The sequence below is a fragment of the Eublepharis macularius genome, chromosome 13 (assembly GCF_028583425.1).
Source record: "Eublepharis macularius isolate TG4126 chromosome 13, MPM_Emac_v1.0, whole genome shotgun sequence".
Lineage (NCBI taxonomy): Eukaryota > Metazoa > Chordata > Lepidosauria > Squamata > Eublepharidae > Eublepharis > Eublepharis macularius.
In genome coordinates this window covers 69,249,584-69,264,880 of record NC_072802.1, presented here as the reverse complement: position 1 = coordinate 69,264,880, position 15,297 = coordinate 69,249,584, and the positions used below count along the sequence as shown (strand labels likewise).

General features: G+C 42.7%; 1 protein-coding gene across 5 annotated transcripts; it reads right to left on the bottom strand.

Annotated features, from left to right (window-relative positions):
• Positions 1-4,398: 4,398 nt before the first annotated feature.
• On the bottom strand, positions 4,399-15,260 carry ANAPC7 (anaphase promoting complex subunit 7). Of its 5 annotated transcripts, none has more exons than XM_054996554.1 (11): positions 15,059-15,260; positions 12,508-12,694; positions 11,898-12,017; positions 11,478-11,589; positions 10,948-11,101; positions 9,945-10,087; positions 8,783-8,900; positions 7,509-7,705; positions 6,878-7,102; positions 6,329-6,479; positions 4,399-5,433 (listed from the first exon to the last, which is right to left on the bottom strand). In XM_054996554.1, exons 1-11 carry the CDS (start codon positions 15,157-15,159, stop codon positions 5,244-5,246), a joined length of 1,698 nt encoding a protein of 565 aa, XP_054852529.1. In that variant the 5' UTR covers positions 15,160-15,260; the 3' UTR covers positions 4,399-5,243. The 5 variants fall into 5 exon arrangements, with proteins under 5 accessions (XP_054852529.1, XP_054852531.1, XP_054852530.1 ...); XM_054996556.1 differs by having other exon boundaries at positions 12,606-12,694; positions 15,059-15,149; XM_054996555.1 differs by lacking the exon at positions 15,059-15,260 and adding an exon at positions 14,689-14,703.
• Positions 15,261-15,297: the final 37 nt, after the last annotated feature.

Genomic DNA, 15,297 nt, shown 5'->3' with positions numbered 1-15,297 from the left:
AGCAGGAACGCGGGGGAACGGTGTTCCGGAACCTCTTGAAAATGGTCACATGGCTGGTGGCCCCGCCCCCTGATCTCCAGACAGAGGGAAGTTTAGATTGCCCTCTGCACTGCTGAGCGGCGCAGAGGGCAATCTAAACTTCCCTCTGTCTGGAGATCAGGGGCCGGGGCCACCAGCCATGTGACCATTTTCTCCCAGGGCAACCCACTGAATTCCACCACCTCTTTTCCCAGAAAAAAAGCCCTGATAAAGGCAATGCAATGCAGATCCAGACTAATGGGTCACTATTAAGGCAATCAAATATATTATTATCAGAACCTTTGATGCTGTTCCATGACAGCATCTGCAGAAGTCAGTCTTCAGAAAACAGCTGCACAATTTTATATTATTACTTAATTGAACATTATGGAGAGTTATGTTTACTCAACTTGTTAAATAATTAATTTAAAACTTTTAGGTTTTTTTTTAAAAAAAGAACCCCCAGGTAACAGAGTTAAACTGTCATAGATCCAGAGGTGTTAGCTGTGTTAGTCTGTAGTTGCAAAATAGTAAAGAGTCCAGTAGCACCTTTAAGGCCAACCAGCTTTATTGTTAGAATAAGCTTTTGAGAGTCACAGCTCTCTTCGTCAGATGCTTGGAGGGTATGAAGAAACTGGCCAGACATATATAGGTGATGAGGGGAGTGGAGAGAGGGTGTAGGGAGTGAGGGCCATGTAAATGTAAATCAGTTGCAAACGTCATGAAAGAGGTGGAGTGCGCAATCCAGGCTGGGTGTGACCGCTTCCCTCCATTACTGAATCTGAATGGAATGTCTGAAGGCAGTTACTTCTGGTAATGAGATAACCATCCAGAATCTCTATTCAATCCAAGTCTGATTGAGTCACATTTACATATGAATTCCAATTCAGCAGCTTCCCGTTGTATTTTGTCTTTGAGTTAAACGAGCAACTGAAGAATTTTTACTCCCTTGCAAAATCCCTGGGTGGTAAACTCCATCTTAAAAAGAGTCTTTCCCCTCCTTTGGCCAGCAGGGAACGCCTCTTTCTGAGATATTGTCTACTGAGATAATGTCTTTTGTGTAAAACAGACAAGATAGGCTTTCCCCAAAACTATTTTTCTGACTACTATTATGCTCATTTGTACAGATCTGTATAGAACGAATGGCTGGTCCAAAGTCACCCATTGAATTTAATGCCTGAAGGGGGTTTGAATTTGCGTCTCCCTGTCCTTCCTCTCCCTCTTTTCCCTGTCACATTTCTTTGGTCAAACTACAAAGTGTAAGCTGGTACCTGCCTTTCAGGCTTAAAATATTCTAAAAAGTGCCATATGCAACATCAACACATTCTAACTAGATCCAGAGGAGTTAGCTGTGTTAGTCTGTAGTTGCAAAATAGTAGAGTCCAGTAGCGCCTTTAACTAACTTTATTGTAGCATAAACTTTCAAGAACCACAGCTCTCTTCGTCAGATGCATTGTCAGCTTTCAAGAACCACAGCTCTTTGTTAGATGCATCATCAGCTTTTGAGAACCACAGCTCTCTTCGTCAGACGCTTTCTTCGTCAGACGAAGAGAGCTGTGGTTCTTGAAAGCTGACGATGCATCTGACGAAGAGAGCTGTGGTTCTCGAAAGCTGACGATGCATCTGACAGAAAGCTGTGGTTCTTGAAAGTTTATGCTACAATAAAGTTGGTTAGTCTTAAAAGGTGCTACTGGACTACTATTTTACATGTTAAATAATAACCTTGGTTCCTTACATAAAGGTGTTTATTTTTGTTCAGCTGATCACAGGCAATGAGTCACCAAATTATCTTGGTTTGGAAATATCACTTTTTCATTATTCTATCACTACCACAGCTGCAAGTAGATGAGTGGGATGCCTACTCAAAGGGGAATTTTAAATATATATATATAAACACACATATATAAAGGGCAGGTTCTACTGTGACAAGAGAACTTGGCTGGCAATTCCATTAAAGCACTTCCAGTTGCATGCTGTAGGGAGAAAATAGGGCTGGCGGATATTTTAATGATGGATTTCATGATGTAAACATCCGTCACTAACTGCAATGAAACTTACAATGCTCCTTCCGCACAGAGCAATAAAGAGCTATTAAATTCACCATTAGCAGCACTGGAGGCGTCTCATCCAGAGACATTAATAGCGAGTACATTGAGTATCTCAGCTGCCCACTGGCAATGTATTGTTTTCAGGAATATTAGTGATACTAGCCTTGCATGTCAGTTCTCAAAGAAATTCATAATCCAAGCCACTTCTCTGGGCAGGGTTCAGCTATTGCTAACTCATTTAACTTAGTTTGTCCTAAGAGAATACCCTGAGAATAACCAGGGGGAAAGATAGAAAGTGGCTGCTAGTGCATGCTAGAGTAGGGCCAATCCCATTGCTTCGGGTTGTTGCAGCAGAGTGGCTAAGAGAACAAGCAAAGATTTGGGAGGTCCCCAGGTCAATATATACATTCCTCAAATTCATTAGATGTCCACTCTCATCTGCCACACACAATATGGCGATCACAAGGTGTACACTGAGCCTGAATTTCCTTGCAGAGCAGAGCGCAAGAATGGCTGTTGCTGATAGCACAAAATAGATTATCCAGCAAAGCAAGCCAACATGCATGCAACATGGCATTTCAGCCTCACTGAGGAAAATGTACCAGTGCTGAAAGACAAATGCAGAACCAGCTTGAGAAAGGGGGGTGAAGTGATGATACAGATTCTCTGAATCAGAACAGACCATTTATGAAGCAACTGATTTGTATTCACTATATTCGTCAAATAAAGCAGAGAGCGAGAATAGTTACAAGTCTGGTCAAGAAGAAAGCTGTACAGGTCATGTTCTAAATTAAGTGTGTCCTAATTAAAGTCTATTAATATGCTGCCCGGGCTTTTTCAGCATTATAAGGCAATGATTTTAAGCATAGCATTTGGCATATTCTTCCATTTTAAAATGCCAGCTCTGTTGTCGTAATCCTCCCCCTCATCTGTTCCCAACATTCTTGTGAATGAAACAGATCAGAGGGAATATTCAGAGGAATTCTTAACTGCAGGGACTACCGGGGGGGGGGGCAGAAGTAGGCTTAAGTTCCCTCCGCTTCTTGGCTTCAAATGCACTGGTTTGCTTTCTCCCACTGAATGGTTTCTATTCACCATTATGGACAACTGCTGTATTTTGAGATGCTGTTATTGGTGGTGGCATAGTTGTCTCCCCCCCACCCATGGCTGCCCCGCTGTAAGAGATTGCCTTCCACAGAGTTTCTACAAGGCTTATTCTTCCAGACACAGCCTGGACTAGATTGGTTGAAGCATCACCCAATAGCTCTGTCCTTTCTATGTTTCTAAGTTTCTGAACGTTCACCTTCCCCACAGAAAACTGCCCATCTGTTTAAAGGAAGTGACTTTGATCTACTATGTTAAAAACATGTTTTTACATTTAGTATAAGAGCATACCTTCCCTTTTAGCTGATCAATGCTATTGTATCCTCTACACTTGACTCCTTGAATATACAGTATGTAATATATACACTTGAATATATTACAATGACTTTGTGATATGCGCATGAATCTGCATCTACTGAATTAGACCACTGATCTAAATGTCAGTGTATCTACTCTGACTGGCAGCAGCTATAGGGGTCTTTCAGATTACATACCATATTGACTAGAGATGCTAGGGACTGAGCCTAAGAGCATCTGTATGCAAAAGAGAGGCTCTATCACTGAGTCATACCCCCTGCCTGCAATCTTCTGTATTTGCTTACTGGTTTCTGGACTTGGCTCAAACTTCTAGTTCTGACATTTAGAGGCTTATTGGCTCAGGCTGCAAACCAATTACCATACTTTTAAAATGCCCAAACCAGAATTTTTTCTTTCTTTGTTCACAAAATTATATATAAGGGGTTGGCGTCGAGGAAGGCCCATATTACGTATTTGTTGCAGGCCACAGACGCACTTGGGCTTGGTTGTCATGTCAGCTGCTGTTCACTACATATGGCAGTGGCCCTTAAGGACAGATTAAAATGTGAGAGGAAAACACACAGTCCTCTAACCTTCCACAATGACATTAACAACAAATATGCAGGCTCTGAAGTGCGGGGGGACGACGACGACCCTAAAGTAAGGCCTGTCCCAAAAAATGACGTATACTGTGAAAGAAACAACGCTGCTAAGGAGCTACACTGAAAAAAGGAAACTTCTCTTATTAAGTTTCAGCTGTATGGCAGAAGTATACTTTTAAAGCAAGCTTCCTTTCACCCCAGAGAGGAAACAGGGCCCTGTTTGATAAAAACTGCACAACTAATGTGCTCTTATGTGGCTTCTCTTCACCTCAGTAACCATGTCCACGCACACACAGACACACAGAGCAGAACGTCCAATAAATCCAAAGTTGAATCACAAGTTTGCAAGGGTTTTTAATAGTCATCTACAAAGGCAAGGGCTTTGACATTTAAATATGAATTTGCATTACTCAGTAGAAATAGCCTTAAGTGCTTTCAATTGGCTCTTCTCGGTGACCTTTTCCACTGTCCCATCTTATGTTTTCAATGCCCTGTAAAGGTAAAGGTTTATAGGAATGGCACTGACTAGTATGGAAAGTGGAAATAACTATAATTCCCTCCCATACCACCATTCATTTTGTGTGTGAATTGATCAGCACATCAATTAGAGGCACAAAGTGGCATGCTTCTGTTTTTAAGAGTACGTATGAGAGAGCCTTCTACAAAAGACAGGAGAGACTGGGTAGGAGCTGAAGGGAATTGGCTGTCCTTGAGAGAGACTCCCACAGGTTTCTGGAGGAGTTCCTGCATCTAAACACTCCATGTGGGCTTTGTGAATAAAGCCTCTTTTATAAAAGAATACAAAGCAGCCTACGTTTATCCACCAATACGAATCAGGAGTAATTAGTTTGTAACATGATTCCAGCATCGGTTTAGTCATTAACAAATATGCCAGAAACAGTTTATATTCTTTTAAAGCTTCTAATTTTAGACATAAGAACTCAAGTCACAGTTTGATACCAATGCCTGCCTGGCTCCAAGCTGCTGCTGCTACTCAGTTTTCATATTAAATAAGGAGCGCTGAGAGTACAAAACAGAACAGGACGTTTTTAACCTCCACGGCAGCTTCAGATGATGCCTCAGTCCAGTTTTGGCAACAGCCAAGAGTCCTTTTTGGGTGCTCCTTCGTCCAGGAGGAGGCGGCCTTCAGGGGTCACTCCGCAAGGCAACCGCCTCACTGCATACCAAACCACTGCTCTTGATCAGCCCACTGGGCTGCCTCGCTGTCGCTCCCTTCCAGGTCGCCTTCTTCTCCGCTCCCTTCCATGTCATCTACATCCTCCTCCTGGGTGGCGTCCGTGGGGCTTTCTTCTTTTTCCATTTTTTGCATTCCCTCCAGTGACTTCTGATCATTGGGATCCAAGCTAGGGGAACAAAAAACAACAGTAAGTGGAAGTGAAGTAGTCATAAGGCAGAAAGGGGGGGGCACCAAGCTCAAACTCATTTTGAAGTGTATTTAGTCTCACTGCTGACACTTGCGGCCCCTCCCCTTTTCTCGCCAGAAATATTGCTTAACAATCCCCTTGCTGCAGCCCAAGGAGGAAATGGGTGTTGCACAACTGGGATTAATCCATTACGAGCTTACACAAATCTTGCAGAGTTTGGATTCTGAACACGCGTAGGCCCGTGAACCTTCTGACTGAACAATGGTACAACTTTCTAATCGCTTTTCCAAAGCACTGACATAATACACCATGCAATATAACAGAGAGAATAAAGCAAGCTCACAACACAGCTTAGTTCCACTGAAATATGAGCAACTAAATAGCTTTAGGGATCTAAAGGTGTACCTTCCAGAAGCATTAAGAAAAAGCAAGCAAACCAAAGTAAGCATATAAAGTCACGTGATTTTAAACAGTAGTCTGCAGTGATCCAAATGACTTCAACTAGCATCTTTCCAAGCCAGCTTCCTTTGGGCAAAGCCATTTGCTTAAAGTGAAAATCTCCCAGTATGTACCTTGCTGGACTACTCAAAAGTTTCCTGCTGCACATAATTACACACAGATCCTAGGACAGAAGAGAACACTGGAAAATGCAGAACCTGTGCATCTTTTAGGAGTACTGTGAGACCACTCTGTCTGTGTGCAAGCATACATGTGTGAATGCACTTGATAAAAGAATGACAGAGAACCCAGGCCAGTTACAACCAATGGAAGCAGATAACATGAGATGCACAGGACTGGATCTCAGCTGCGTAGCTTGTGAGCAAGATCACAGCACCTGCCATACAGCAGAAACTTCTGGTTCTCATAAGCTTACCTTAGAGCAATGCTATACTGGTCCATGGCTTCTTGATATTCATTAACAGCTACTAGGAAATCCCCTAACATTCGATGCAGAATGCAGTCGCTCTGATTGGCCAGGGCATTCCTTAGCAAAGCAATTCCATCTTCATATTTCTGTTCTCGGCCTATTGACAAGAAAATCTATTTAACTTGTTTTGTAAAAAAAAAAATACAAATCACAACTTTCAGACATGACAGAATACGTGACCCCTTGAAGAGTAACATTGCTTTTGAGTTAGTAATGAGCAGTTTAAGAGGGGCCTTTGTGATTAAATGGCCAATTTCTTCGATAAAATGAAGTGGCCAGTAAAGGAAACGAAGATGGCCAGCAGCTGGAAGCCAGCATCAGAAGTGGAAAAAACCAAGGAATTGCAAATAAAAATACGACTATAGTTCTAAAGATTTTGGGAGCAGTTTTTTCAAGCTCTTGAGATCAGCATGTATGGTGGGCATGTGCAAAGAAAATATTTATCGTCACAGAATAAACTACACTGAGAAGTCAGCACAAAAGAAGCAGACTTACTGAGAAGCTCAGCCTTCTTCACCACAGCTTTAATGTAATCAGGCCTCTGCGTTAATGCTTTGTCCAGCAATGTTTTTGCTTTCTCCTGCGCAACAGGGTCTTCTAGACAAACGGTGGCCAGAAGAGTAAGGGTCTGTGCGTTAGCTCCCAGTGTTTTGTAGACATTATTAGCCATGACAGTGGCTTCACGGAGACCATTAGATGCCAAGTAGCACTCAATCAGGCCTAAGGATCAGAGACTCAAAGTTACTTTTTTTGTAGAAGAAAGGTATCTTCATTTGAAAACTGTTCATAAGCAATTGATTTGGCTTAAAGACACTTAATGAAGCAACGGCACAGTTCAAGACTCTAGAAAAGGACCGTGCAGTGTCAAGTAATCAAGGACAGCCATTATATTTTTACAGAACTATGGCATAAAGAATTACGGACAATTCCGTTTACGCAGCTGTAACATATGGATTTTGGAAGCGTTTTCAATTTCTCCCACCACCTAGATTTCCAAATCCAATGAAAATACATTTTAAGCAGGTGTGTTTGGACTGTATCTCAGGCATCTGTTATCCTGCAGGAAGCTCCATTCTACCACGAGGTTCAATATTTGCACATTTCGAAAGTCACCATCTTTATGCACCTTCATAGCAGTCCAGTCTGCACGGGGCGAGACGTATAGCTTCACGGAAGTGTATGATTGCTTCCTGCACTCTCCCCATATTCCGAAGAGCTGCACCTTTCAGCAGCAAGGCCTGCACGCTGTTGCTGTTCAGCTGGATGGCTTTGGCTCCTAGGTACAATGCTCTGGAGTAACGTTTGCTGTAGAAACTGTGGCAGCTGCAGAAAGAAAATGGTCATGTTGCTCCCCTTCTCCCCTCCAGCAAACTGCCGGGGAGTTCTTCAGCCACAGCAGAACAAATTGCCATTAAATCACAGCATGCCAACATGATATCCTGCCACTTTCGCATCAAGTCTTGTCCACACTGAATGAGGAGGTTGTGGAAGATTTACAGTGCAATCCTATGGAGAGTTACTCCAGTCTAAGCCCATTGAAGTCAATGGGCTTAGACTGGAGTAACTCTCCATAGGATTGCACTGTTAGTGTACAGCCTGCCCCAAGAACACCCCATCCCTCTACCCAGCTCTCAATGCTTGCAACATTCCCTATCATCCTATGGAGGCTGATGGGTCAAGGTTTATTGCCGTTAACAAGTTTAGCTGAAAAGTACAGAAGCTAGCAATTGGTCAGAAGTGCCTCCAGAATCCTGAAATACTTTGCTGAAGGTGGGCCACTTCTACACGAAAACCTTAAGATGACAGCTATCACAGTAAAGTTATTTTTGTTTCAGGTTAGCTTTTATGGACTTTTTGTAATTTTAAGGAAAGGGTTTGTTAGGTTTGTCAAGAGATGTTTTTTAATCCAACTTCTCTAGGTTCAGGAACAAAAAATTTGGGAAGCTGTAATTTTAAAGTTCACCCTAATTGTTGGAACTCCTAGACATCTCACACTAACCCTTGACCAAACTCCCACAGACTTCAGAGAACCTACCAACTTCAAGTGAATCAGGATTTGCAGGCTGATACTAATAGTCCTAAACTTAAAAGCAGCCAACCAAGAACTTGCTTAAAAGGGCCTTGAACTTTGGTTTATTTTATCTATTTATTGAATACGTTTATATATGGCCTTTCCACTCAAATAGAGTTCCCAAGGGGGTGAACGTTGGGCATGAGAACTTTGAAAACATTAAAACGATACTAAAAATATTTAAAAGAATATTAAATATTTTAAAATGTTTTAACAATACAAAAAAACATACAGGCATATAAGCAACCAGGGAAGAGGGCCAATGAGAGTTGACTACCAAAAGACATTTCAATGGAAGAGCCCAAAGGCAGCAAGAAGCAGCATATTACCCTGATACCACCCAAGGCTCCGCATGTTGGTCAGAAATATTGAAGAGACGGCAGCCTAGATTCTCCACGTCCTCCAGGCGACCCTCACGGGCTAACAAATAACCATAGACATCCATTCCTAAATAAAGAATTAAGATTTGGCTACAATGTTTTGTTTTTCAAAAAACGTTAAGAAAAAACCCACATGACCCAGGGAGGATAAAATAAATTTCTACCTCTGTCACAGTAAGCAGAAAAAATATAAAGGGAAAAATTTCTCCCCCAAATATTTAGAAAAGATACAAAAATTGCTTACATTTATAGACACATCCATGCACACAGTCTCAGAGTCTTTTTAATTTTAGACAGGGTCACACACAAGCTTTTCATAATATTCTTGATTTTTGTACTGGAACAGCAAATGGCTCCACTTAATACTACTGATGCATCAACCGGTAATCCTATAAATTATTTGTCAATTAGCCACCATGAAATCACATAACCGCTTATATATTTAATTTACTATCTAATTCTGAACATCACCCCCAGAGCAGAGAGATGAGAAAAATTCACACAACTGAGCCACGTACAGAAAATCAGAACGCACGACAAACCTAGGGGCACTCTTAGGTATGCAGAAAAATCCAAAAAGGGCACAGGAGTTATTGTTTAAAAACACACCGAACTAAACAAAGCAGCAAGTGTGCCTGTGTACACAGTGCAACTTTTTAAAATACCAACAGAGATCTCACAACATCATGGTTGGCACTGTGGGGTTGCCTAGCAACCCCATTTAAGCAGGCATTGAAAAAAAGGGAAGGTGAAGGGAGAAGGCAGCTGTAGGAGGAGAATGGAGACAGGGCAGCAGGTAAGAAGGGGGGGGGGACAACAGGAAGCAGAAGTGACAATGAGGAGTGGAGGTGGCAGAGGATGAAAAGACAGCAGGAAGGCACGCGGGGGGGGGGGGGGGGGGAAGCAGGGGCAAGATTTCCACACCCCCTGCGAATTCCTTGCAGGCCCCTGCTTGTTTCTCTGACTTTGCAAGGGCAAAAGGAAAAGAATAACTGGGATGAATCCTATCATTTTGCTTTAGTCTTCTGTTCAACTTCAGCGCTGTTACAAACACAGTAGTGTGATTAGGCTGAACACTCAAAGGAATCTAGCACATCTCCCAGAGACTTACCCTTTATCAAATATGGATCCAACATTTGTGCCTGTTCAAATTTTAGAATTGCATTTTTATTGTCACCAGCTCTGAAATACAGGTCTGCTAAACTCCCCAATATATCAACGTTGTCCCGCAGTAGAGACTTTTTCTCCAGAGAACTTTGGGGGGGGGGGGAGAGGAAAACCAATGGAAAAATAAATTACAATGTTGATCAGCAATTTAAGAACAGCCTCCTGAAATGCAATTATTAAGACACATTTACCATGGGCTTTTCCCAGCACAACGGAGATAAAAAGGAAAAGGGCACCTACATTTTCTAAGTATCAGAAAAAGGAAGAAGGGTTTTTGTCCTTCACGAAGCACAACCTGCCCCTGTCGCTGCTCTTAGAACAAAATAATGCTATGGAACAACAGGCAAGAGACTATGTTCAGCTCCATGCCACAAAAAGTTTCACCTGCTGATTCCTCTCTTAAAGGCATAGGAATCAGTTGGGATTTTTTGCTTTTTCCTTCTTGCTGGCTGAAATCCTAGGGAAGAGCCTACCAGTCCTTGGTATGATCTAAGGTTGGGAAAGTTAAGCTCTTACCTGCAGTAAACTGTATTCCATTTTAAAGAAGTTATATGTAGCCCTGTCTTGTCAGATCTCGGAAGCTAAGCAGGGTTAGCCCTGGTCAGTATTTGGATGGGAGACCACCAAGAAATGCCAGGGCTGTTATGCAGAGGCAGTCAATGGCAAACTACCTCTGAATGTCTCTTGCCTTGAAGACCCTACAGGGTTGCCATAAGCTGACTGTTGACTTGACAGCACAAAAAAAAAGTATCATACATAGCATATACATGCACACTTGTAATTTGGATGGTATTTAAATTCAGAAGTGGTTAAAATTCAGAGCACACTGCTAAAGTTCCCAAAAAGCACACAGCAGGCACCTTTGCAGCCCAACCAGTACGTTGAATAAAACAGCCGATAAACTGTTCTCAAGGCAGCCGGTTTTGGTTTGCCCCCCCAGTTCTTACCAGATGGTGTTGATGGCTCTGGTGTTATCTCCTGTGTGTACAAACGCGTATGCTTTGATCCACACTGAAAGCCAGTCTAGGTTTGGGATACTCTGAATCACATTCATTGTCATGGAGGCGACTTCTGCACCTTTTACTGAGAGCGACAGCAAACCTAAGTAAGACACGATAGTAGTTGAGATGGGTGGTTCTGTCATCAAGGAAACTACCGGCTCCAGTATCACAAATAATAGGTAACCAATAATACACATCCATTCTGGCAGACTGGAGGGCTCGATAAAATGTATCCACCACACTAGGGGCCCTCACGGCCTCCTCACCTGTCCCAGGAGGGGGGGGGCACAGAGAGTCTCCTGCGGCCACTCATGAGCAGGGGGCTGGCTGCATCTCTGCCCTAACTCAGATTTTGGCACCAGTCCACATAAAGAACATTCAGATTTACTACTCTGTTTTAACTGCATCTTTTATGCTTGGCAACAATATTCAAAATACATTTAACAGCAATCATTGTTGGAAAGAAAAATGGCTACCTAGGATAGCATCAAGGGCTAACGGGCACTGCCTCAGCACTTCCTTGTAACTCGTAACAGAGGACCGTTCTTGACCCGCCTTCTTGTACAAATTGGCCAGCATCATGTTAATCTGCAACCCACAGAAATCCAGTTATGAGGACAATGAGGTTTTAATACAGTCATAAGAGACCTAGCTAGGCAATGAAGAAGGGACTTGGATTTCCTCATCCCAACCTTTCCAATGCTTGGTAAAGGAAAACATCACAAGTGCTGGAACAAATGTTATCACCTCCATCTTAATGCCAAGCTGTCTTTACTTTTATTTGAGATTTGCACATTAAATTCTGAAACCAACAAATACACAAAAATAATTTCTTCCTTGAACTAGTACCCCACGCCTCCAAAGGAACACCACTTTATTTCTTAACAGAACCCTACCTTTGGGGTTCTCTGCCTTGAAGGGATTCCATCAAGTATAGCGATAGCATCTTTGTCTTGCTTCAACATTGTATAACATTCTGCCATTTTGTATTTCACTTCAATTTCAGAAGGCAGACACTAAAAATACAATGGAGACAATTTTTAATCGTTTTGCAGCTCCGACAACAGGAGAATATTTTAAAAATGCAATTTTAGACAACACGTTTCATCATCTTAAGAGGCTGCTTTACAGCTAGTCATACCTTTGACCCATCTAACCCAATACTTCCTAACCTTGGTAATAGCAATTCTCCAGAATCACCTCAAGCAGTAGTCCTTCTCGAGTGCTGCTATTCAAGACCTGGAGGTGCCAGGGACTAGATTTCAGCTCTTCTACATGCAGTCTGCGTGCTCTAGCTCTGAGCTATGCCCTCAACACCACGTTCTCTCTTCTTAAGGTAAAAGATAGGCGTAGCCAAATATAATGCATTTCATTTTTTCGTATCATACACAGGCAAAATGTTCAGGCATAAACTAACTTGGACAATGATTTATATGCTATGTTAATGAACCCAACAGCTCCATCAGCGAGGCACTGAGCTACAACTAATGTATTAAGTCTGAGTACCTGACTCTGAGGAGTTGATGCAGCATTCCCAGTAGAAGGCCTCACTTTTGAAGTTTTACTCAACGCTTTCTTCTGCTGCAAAGCCATTGTATACTTACTGACAGCATTTCTATACTCCTTGTCATGGAACAGGGAATCTGCATGATAGACCAGGAGCTGATACTTCTGAGATGGAGAAAACAACTCCCTGAAAGGAAGACAAGACAAGTGTTAGAGGGGCCACATGAGGAATGTCAAGGGCTCCTGCACTTTTAAGGGAGGGGGTAATGAGTGGTCTTTTGCTTTGGTTTTGGTGCATTTGCCTTCATTTATTAACCTCACTTATTCAAACTATTTATTTAAATTTGCAAAAAAAACCCACATCACTGTAACCAGGGAACCCTCCATTTCTCTCTCCAAGTAACTTCCACAACTTGCTATGCATTCAAATGCCACCCTCCATAACAGGAAGCAAATGTAGCAGAGAGGCCAACAGATTGAGGAGCGAAAAAGAAATTCCCCTGCTCAAATCTTAACCCTGCCATATCAGCAGATGGCCTTAGACAGGCTGCTTTTCTTGGCAAAAACGACTGGAGCATGCAAATAAAAACACTAACTCGCTTTTCAGGATTGTTTTAAGGATTATATCAAGATAATGTGCATGAAGCACGTTTTTGAGCATTTTGAAAGGCAGCACGTGGAAGCACAAAGCATTATCACCATTCGCCGAAGCATGCTGGTGGTCCTCCTCACCAGGAACATATACATATGCATGGTAGTGGAGGAAAGTGCTGTCAAGTCATAGCTGACTTATGGCAAACCCTGCTGGAGTTTTCAAGGTGAGAGACCTTCAGAGTTGGTTTGCCATTGCCTGCCTCTGCATAGGGACCCTCATCTTCCTTGGAGGGCCCCCATCCATTTACTAACCAAGGCTGACCCTGCTTATCTTCCGAGATCAGACTTGCCTGGGCAACCACGTCAGGGCATATATACGTACAGCCTCAAATAGAGCCAGTTTGGTGTAGTAGTTAAGAGTGGCAGGACCCTAATCTGCAGAGCCATGATTGATTCCCAACTCCTCCGCTTGAAGCCAGCTGGGTAACCTTGGGACTCTGAGTGGGCATTAAGCTGTCCTGAAGGGCAGTATATAAACCAAATGTTGTTGTTGTTGTTGTTATAATATAAATTGCAGTCTACCCAAAACGAACAAGATTTTATGCCAGCATTTAGTTTTCAGGGAGATCACTCCATCAGGTGCAAATATTGGGTCGTCACAAAGCAGATTTTACAAATGACATTATTGAGGGGGGGGACAAACAGAAGGTAATTTTTTTAAAAAGATCTCATATGGATCAATATCTTTTTCTCATAGGAATCTATGTCTTCTTGAAGTTTAAGCTGGAATAAAACCTTGTCAGCCTTTAAAATACCACAAAAGTCTGGTCTTTATTTTCGATGCAATAAACACACACAAGTGCCCTTTGGGATTCGCATTCAGTCTGTGAAAGCTTACGCTAGGATGAAATCTTTAAGGTGCCAGCCACAGCATTTCTGTTCGTCAGAGATGCCAAAAATGCATAAAACTTTGCTTGAATAAATCTGCAGAAAGAGGAATACGGTAATGTCTCAGTTGCTCTGCTACTGAATTAGGGACCATAGATTTCACCACTATGTTGCCTTACGGCTGTTGCTTTAAATGTGAGCCCTAGAATTGCTTATGTTCTGTTCCAGCATTTCTTCAACTCTGTATAGGATTCCTGCTCATGTTATGTCTTTCTAAACTTGTGTTTATTTACCCTATGGCATTGTTTATGAAATTGTCCTTGATACTGACTGTCTTCAGGCTTCCCAGGGGAAAAATGCTCACAAGCCACAGTAGAAATTCTCCCACAAAACAGAAATTAACTATTTTTATCCCGTTTTATTCCCCCCAATATTGTATTGTATTAAAGCTATCTATTGAATTTTTGTACTATTTATTACACTGTAAGCGTGTTGCACTTTGAACATTAAATAACATTTTATAAAATGGGTTAAAAGTAGTTAATTTCTATTCTGTGGGAGAATTTCTACTGTGGATTGACACTGACTGTTCTAATCTCACACTGTAATTCGCCTTGAGTCTCTGTGAGAAAGGCGGACTATAAATGACAAATAATTTTTTTTAAAAAAATCGTGCAACACCAATGTCTTCATACCAACCTGTGTAAGACTAACATTTGTGGTCGGGTATGAGCTTTCCTGAGTCACAGCTCACTTCTTCAGAGAGGAGCTGTGATTCACAGAAACTCATCCCCTTCCACAAATTTTGTTAGTCTTACAGGTGCTACTGGGCTTGTCTTGCTCTTTTCGACTTCTACAGACAGACTAACACGGCTATCATCCTGAGGCAGTGAGTTCCACAGGCGGATCATCCATCTTGAGGAAACCTCTGCCTCGAATCGGCTTCCCGTCCACTTCCCAGGGAACTTCAGCAGAAGGGCGGCCTTTGCATCAACCCGCGGCGGACACGGAAGAAAAGTCTGAGGCGAGGCGGGGGCGACTGCGGAGGGGACCCCCCTCGTTCACTCACGGGTTGTTGCCGCTCATAGTCAGCAGAAGCCCGCTGAGGAGCCGCACATTGGAGTGCAGCCCGGCAGCCGCCATCTCCCGCACGTGATCCACCACGCTCATTTTGAGGGAAGGAAGGACAAACGGCGACCGAGCAAGGAGGAGGAAGACCGGGCGGGCGCGGCGTCAGCAGCGGATCGCCTCAGAGGAACTCTAAAATGGCGCCTCTGCGAGGGGTCCTGCCTCAAAGGCGGCCATCAC

What these genes read in the sequence shown, in the direction of transcription:
- ANAPC7 (XM_054996554.1), bottom strand. Translation starts at nt 15,159, where the DNA reads ATGAGCGTGGTGGATCACGTGCGGGAGATGGCGGCTGCCGGGCTGCAC. An exon ending in AGAGCCATCAACACCATCTG is followed by an intron (nt 10,088 to 10,947) that starts GTAAGAACTGGG and finishes CCCCCCCCAAAG; the next exon opens with TTCTCTGGAGAAAAAGTCTC. An exon ending in CAGACTGGACTGCTATGAAG is followed by an intron (nt 7,103 to 7,508) that starts GTGCATAAAGAT and finishes TCTGATCCTTAG; the next exon opens with GCCTGATTGAGTGCTACTTG.